Raw genomic sequence first — 6,138 nt, 5'->3', positions numbered from 1 at the left:
CTTTGCGCTGCATCAGCCCGGGCCGCCAGTGGCTTTCCTGAGCTGTGCGAGTCTGAGAGCCGCGTGTCTGCCGAGCCCCGCGGTGTAAAGCAGAATTACTTCATCTGCCTTACCGGCTCTGCCGAGTCACCGCTTTAACCTGCGTGTCACATGTGCCTCTTTGGCAGTGCGTTGTCCCCAATGACCTGTGCTCAGCTTTGGGTGCCCTCTGGCCCCAGTGGCATTTGGTACAGAATTAGTTGCAGCCTTTGTTTCCCTTTGTGTCCGTGTACTTTTCCCCCCAAGCACTTGTCCACATTAAACTTTCTCCTGCTCCTCTTTCCTCCCGCTCACCTCTCACCTTGTGACAAGTATTTTGAATTATGATACAGTGTGTTTGAAGCTGCTTCCAAACAGAAGGAGCTGCAGCTTTACTAAGATACCCTTTTTTCATTCAGCTCCTTAATGAAGTGTAGGGTGCAAGTCTAAATGGTATGTGGTCCACATTCAGTAACCTGTGTTATCTTTGCAGCTAGTCCTGGAAAAGTAATAGAACATGTACAATGAGTGTTGTAGGCCTGACCACATGCCAAAAAGCCTTTTTTTAATCAATAGTGGTAAGTCAGGAGTGTGGGATACGGGTGATTTGCAAATATGAAGTTCCCTGCCATATGGGAAGGCTTTATTATGTTTGACCAAACAAGCCAGGCTTTATGAGCCTTCTTGTAGCCTTTCTTCTCCATACATCGTAATGGCCCTCTTTCTTTCTGTTATTTTTTGTAGTTCAGTTGATCTGTATTGAACGGTTGAACATTACATTTTATGCCGTTGCTGATCAGGCCTCATCAATATTTTCATACAGTGGCTTTAGTACTTCTTCTGTTTGCTGAAGACAGCTCAGTTCACCTGGTACATCCTGGGATCAGCTTGTCTGGTTTTTTCCCCTGCATGTCACTTGTTCGTCAGGTCTTGTTTGCCTTGTGACATCCCGATGTATTCCTTGTGATTAGGCACACAGTGCTTCAGATCATACTGGTCTCCAGGTGCATCACCTTGTGCCATGGCCTTCACACCACTGAATTACATTCTGGTGGTATCATTACAGCCCTGAAGAGAGTACAGAACTTCCTGTACAATAATGTGACCTTCCTCAGTATGGTAATATAATTCATGAGACCCCTGTGCTTTCTGGGGATGGGATTTTTGTTTGGATTTTGTTTAGGTCAGGAACCCTCCAAAGTGTTAAATAAGGCTAGTAATAACATTCTTTGTGAAACTTCACTGGTAACCTTCAATCTGCTCTGTATTCTTTCAGTTGAGCGTATGTCTTCTTTCTGTCAGTAAATGTGTTTCTCTCTGTACAGTTATTATACATTTTAAATTATTGTCTGTTTTGTGGCACAATATTCAATACTTTTCTGAAGTGAACTTGACTTTTGGGAGGTCTCAACTCTGTAATCCTACTAGCTGTGGTGACAGGTTGCTTCTCTGTTTCCACTGCAGAAAGCAACTCAGATAGACCTTCCTCATACACAACTCTTTAGGGGGAAATTTCAAGCTGTTAAGCAATATATGATTTCCCTGGCTAGTATTTTACTGCTCTTATTATTGTTTTCTGTCACACACTTCCCCCCCAGGTTGTTTTCCCTACTTTGTTTTCCTGCTCAGGCTGTAGCTTTAGACTTTCTCAAGAAGAAATGGTGCTGGGGAAATAGAAGTGTAGAAGAGTTTGAGTATTAGGTTTCATCAGAGTGCCTTTTCCCAAGCACATCTTAGTGAATGTCTTGTCAGGGATCTTCTGTGAGTCAAAGGTCACAGGCTGTGTTTGCACCTTTCTACCACATAGAAGAGAGCAGACAAGACTGGAGGCAGTGTTCTCCTTTCTTTCCTTCAGAAGACTGAAGTTAGGTGGGCTAGCTGGAGGATCACCTGATCCTCATAACTGTACCAACCACAAGCATAGCTGCTGCCGCCTCTTCACCTTTCAAGCCATCATATCATCTGTCCCAGCTCAAGGAATAGACTTGGTGCTTAAAGGAAGGAGTAATCAAGGTGTTCTTTCTTGCAACAAATGATGTGTTTAAGAAGTAATTACTGGTAACTTGGGAAAATTATTTACCCAAATCAGGAGGCTTTCTTTGAATTTCCTGTCTTTTTTCTGTATGTTTTCCACTGAGGCAGCTACATCAGGCTTACATGCAGTACAAGTCGAATTGCTAAGAGCTTGTGTGGCTGGAAGATGTCCTCTGGAAGCCATAAATACCTCTCAGTGTCTGATTTCAGTATTCAGGCCATGAAGTCAGAACAAGGGCGTAAGAACTCCTAAAAGAAAGGGAGGGGAAGAAGGAAGGGAGGGCTGCAGTGAAATAGCTCTTCCTTTTCTGAAGCTGAAACTCAGGCTTGTATAGCTGAGCCAGAGATCTTTGAGTGTTTCTTTGACAGAGATGTGTCAGAGAATCTTTCTGCCCCGGACCACAGAGGTTTGAAATGAATACTTAGTGGAATGATTGTTGTTTTCATGCACCCTGAGAAAAAAGACAACAAAAAACCTTGATCTGTGAATTATCTAGTTACAGTCCCCACTAAGGAAACATGCACATCCCTTCTCTCCTTTGGGACTGCATTAAGAGTGTGTGCAATACTGCAAGCAACTAAAACCTTTGAGAGCAAACTTTTCCTTATATAATTCTGCCTGGGATGAACATCAGTAATAAGGAAAGCAAATATGCAGATCTAGGGGGAGAAGAGCACTTCAGTAATTTTAAGGTTTTATCATTGGAATGTAAATCACAGGTTCAGTTTAATTATTGATATGTACAGTAATGTTAAAATATGTGCTGTATAAAGAGTTGAAAATGGTATATACCTTATCTGAGTCAGTGTAAGGCTCCTGGAGTTGCAGGATATCTGTATCTTTCACAATTGCACAAAAGCTAGAAAGTAACAGTTTCTGTTTATGGCTTAGCATGTGTTTCCTTGACAAGCAACTACAATGGCTTAAAATATTTGTATTCCTCTCTGGGAGGTTAGTGCCCACACAGAGGTATGAGATCTCTTAAGATGCTCCAGTGCTGACCACTTTCCATGGCAATTCAGTGTGAAATGATAGCTGTGAATAGTTGAGAAGGATGGTAACCTCTTCAGCTAAATGAATTAATGTAGGTCTGGGACTCCCTTCCACAGTATTTAGGGTTTGTGGGTGTTAAATTGTTATATTGCAGAGTTGCTTTATCTTCCACTGTAAAGAGCTTTTAAATAGATAATAGTCTCCAAAAACCTTTTTGCAAGACTTCTATTACCCTGTCAGTGGGGGGCACATTAGTTGCAGGAATTGGTGATTATTTTTTGCAATCCTTAAGCTTGAATAGTTTTTTTAGTATCTTTACATATATGTGCTAAAGAGTTTTCATTACAGATTTTTACCAACCCCTGAGAAACCTCTGTCACAACTTCATTCTGAGATGATGTGAACTGAAACTTGTTCTGGTAATTCACAGGGTCAATGATTTGAAGACTGGTAATCTGGTAGGAATCGACAAATATGGAAACAAATACTACGAAGACACGAGAAACTTCTTTGGTATGTGCACTAATGTGAGCACCTCCTGATGCACTGTCCAGCGTTTCTAGAGCTTGTGTAGTTTCTGCTACTGAAATAGAACTTGTTGCCTGCCTGACTTCCTTGCACTTGACTTGTGTGAGTCTTAGACAAGGGACTCATAGAAATGCTTTGTCATCTTCTGTTTCCCCTCAATTCATTTGCAAACGCAGTCAATCTGAAACAATAAATATGGTATAAATATGAGCCAGTCGGATGTTCACCATATAGGTATAGCTATATGGTAATGTGATTGAGAGCTGAATGTGATCCTTGACCTAAAAGCTGATAGCTTAACAGGTGAGGGAAGAAAGAGAACTGCCTTTAAAACTGCCTCACAGCTGTACTTACTTACATGATCACTGCAGGGCAAAGAAACACAGGTTAGCTTAAACTTCTTACTACCTTAACTAACGGGACTTTAAATAATGTTTGTAGAGTACTTAAAAAGTTAGCACCTAAAGAAACACAGGTCACACATAAGCAATTGACACACTGGTTAGGCCAAGCCAGCTGCTGACTGTAGGTTAGCTTGTAGGGTAACTGGGGAAAGCACTTGCTGATTAGCATTGCTTGGTAGTCTGAAGTTTGGTTTAATCTTGCTTTGTCAATGGCAATGTCCTTTTGGAAAGGACTCCCACCTAATGGAGAAAACAATTCCCAAACCTGTTTCTCCACCTGAAAAGTTGTAAGTTCCTATTTCCTGTTACTTAATTACAGTAGCTAATATTTGCTTCCTTGTGAGGGCATTAGATTTAGTCATATAAACATACAGTAACAGTGGAAATACAGAAGACTTGGAAAACTAAAAGCTGTAGTGACTTTAAAATAAGTGCCCATAATGGTAGATACTGTTACTCAAAATGTTTTTCCTTGGTTTTCATGAATCCTTTCCTTTTTATGAAAATCATGTCTTTTTCTGAGCTAATACAGTATTTCTGTTTGTTTGCTTAAGGTCGACACAGATGGGTCATATATACTGAGGAGATGAACGGCAAAAATACGTTTTGGGAAGTGGATGGCAGCATGGTGCCCCCAGAATGGTAAACCATTTAGCTTTATAATGTGGACAGATAGCAGTTGTGTATATTTTCTTGTATTAAAAAGCAGAAGATTAAAAAAAAATGTTTCCATGGACACAGCTATCTTATATATGACCAGAAGGTTTCAGAGTGGTTACTTTTAATGTTGAACTGCATTTGTAATGTTCCATTGCTCCCTGTCCTGGCAGATGCCCTCACTGCTGTTTGGAATGGGAAGAGTGTTTTGCCAGCCAGATGGAGCAGATCAAGCCAGTCTTCTAATTCTCATTATTAGCTGTGATTCCCTGTTAATGGTTTGGCAAAGCCTACAATAACACTGGAGCCACCAGAAGTAAAATTGTTTTGATTTTCCATTCTAGGCAGGAGCCTAAAGAACTTAAGGCAGTGTTGGAGCAGCATTCCTTAATCCACAGCCATTAACAGCATAATTGTTTCAATTTGTATAAATTGATTCTCTATAAGATAATGAACAGAAAAGGGACAGGATACTCTAGATGTCAACTGCTATTTGGCCATAATTTTTATTCAGATTTTATTTTCTGTTCTTGCATTTCAGTAATAATTCTGTACAACCTTGAGTTCCAGAAGGTCTGTGGCCACACAGCTGTTACTACTTTTTTTGTCTTCCTAGTTAACTCACACCAAATAAAGTAACAGTGTGTGCAGGTACAAAGGATCTCTCTGTGGTTCTTGAGGAATAGGAATAGCACTTCAGCCACAAAGCAGTGAAAGATGATAAGAAGGAAGAGGTGTTTGAGTACACTGAGCATGGGCAAATGCCAGTTTTTATTACTCCTGTGAAGATGTTCTGTGCCAAGGCTGAGATGGATTATGTGAACTCCTAAACTGTCTCTCACTAGAATGTTTGAGAAAGGCATGGGTAGATTGTCTAGGTAGTCAATTTTGTTTCAGACTCTGCCAGCCTTATAATTATGTTTAATGCAGTTAATGCTTTTTTCTCTCTTATTTGCTGAGAGCTGAATGGCATTGTTTATTAGAAGTGACATTAGAATCTCCAGCACTAGGATGTTCATGCCTGGTTGTCTGCATAGTAACTGTTATTTATGTAACTGTAGTTTTTATCCTTTCACTATTAGACTGTGCTGGTTTTTAAGATTTTCCTTATTTTGAGGCACAGGTTTTGTTTAGTTTTATTTTGGATTTTTTAGTTTGCTCATGCTTATCTGATGTTTGTTGCATCTTTACAAACCTCAGTAAAGGGCTTCTTCCGGAATGTCAAAGTGATGTTTCTAGGGTTAAGTAGCTTGTTTAGTTCACAGAAATTAATGAGGTAGAAAAACTTGTTTTCATATCAATGTGGAAAAAATTGCCCTAGAAGGAGCAGTAAATATTTCATTATTTTCAAGACTGGTGAGTGCAATGGGGCACAAAAGGGTAAACAGCCCCATGTTCTAAGGTTTTTTTGTCAGGAAACTAAATTGTGCAGTACCATGCAGGTTTGTGGGTTTGTTTTAGAGGGGTTTTATTGCTTAGGAATTTGTGTGTCTGTGGCAACAT

At 40.2% G+C, this 6,138-nt stretch overlaps 1 protein-coding gene across 1 annotated transcript; it reads left to right on the top strand.

Moving 5' to 3' along the window:
* Positions 1-3,476: 3,476 nt before the first annotated feature.
* LOC103809021 (NADH dehydrogenase [ubiquinone] 1 alpha subcomplex subunit 12-like) lies at positions 3,477-4,620 on the top strand (the record flags this gene model as incomplete). The annotated part of the gene is made up of 2 exons (XM_009081833.1): positions 3,477-3,559; positions 4,533-4,620. Coding segments are annotated over 2 exons (171 nt in total), but the record flags the coding sequence as incomplete, so codon positions are not given.
* Between the last annotated feature and the right edge of the window lie 1,518 nt (positions 4,621-6,138).

The sequence above is a fragment of the Acanthisitta chloris genome, unplaced genomic scaffold (assembly GCF_000695815.1).
Source record: "Acanthisitta chloris isolate BGI_N310 unplaced genomic scaffold, ASM69581v1 scaffold45719, whole genome shotgun sequence".
In the NCBI taxonomy this organism is placed as follows: Eukaryota; Metazoa; Chordata; class Aves; order Passeriformes; family Acanthisittidae; genus Acanthisitta; species Acanthisitta chloris.
This window is presented reverse-complemented; position numbering and strand designations above follow the sequence as displayed.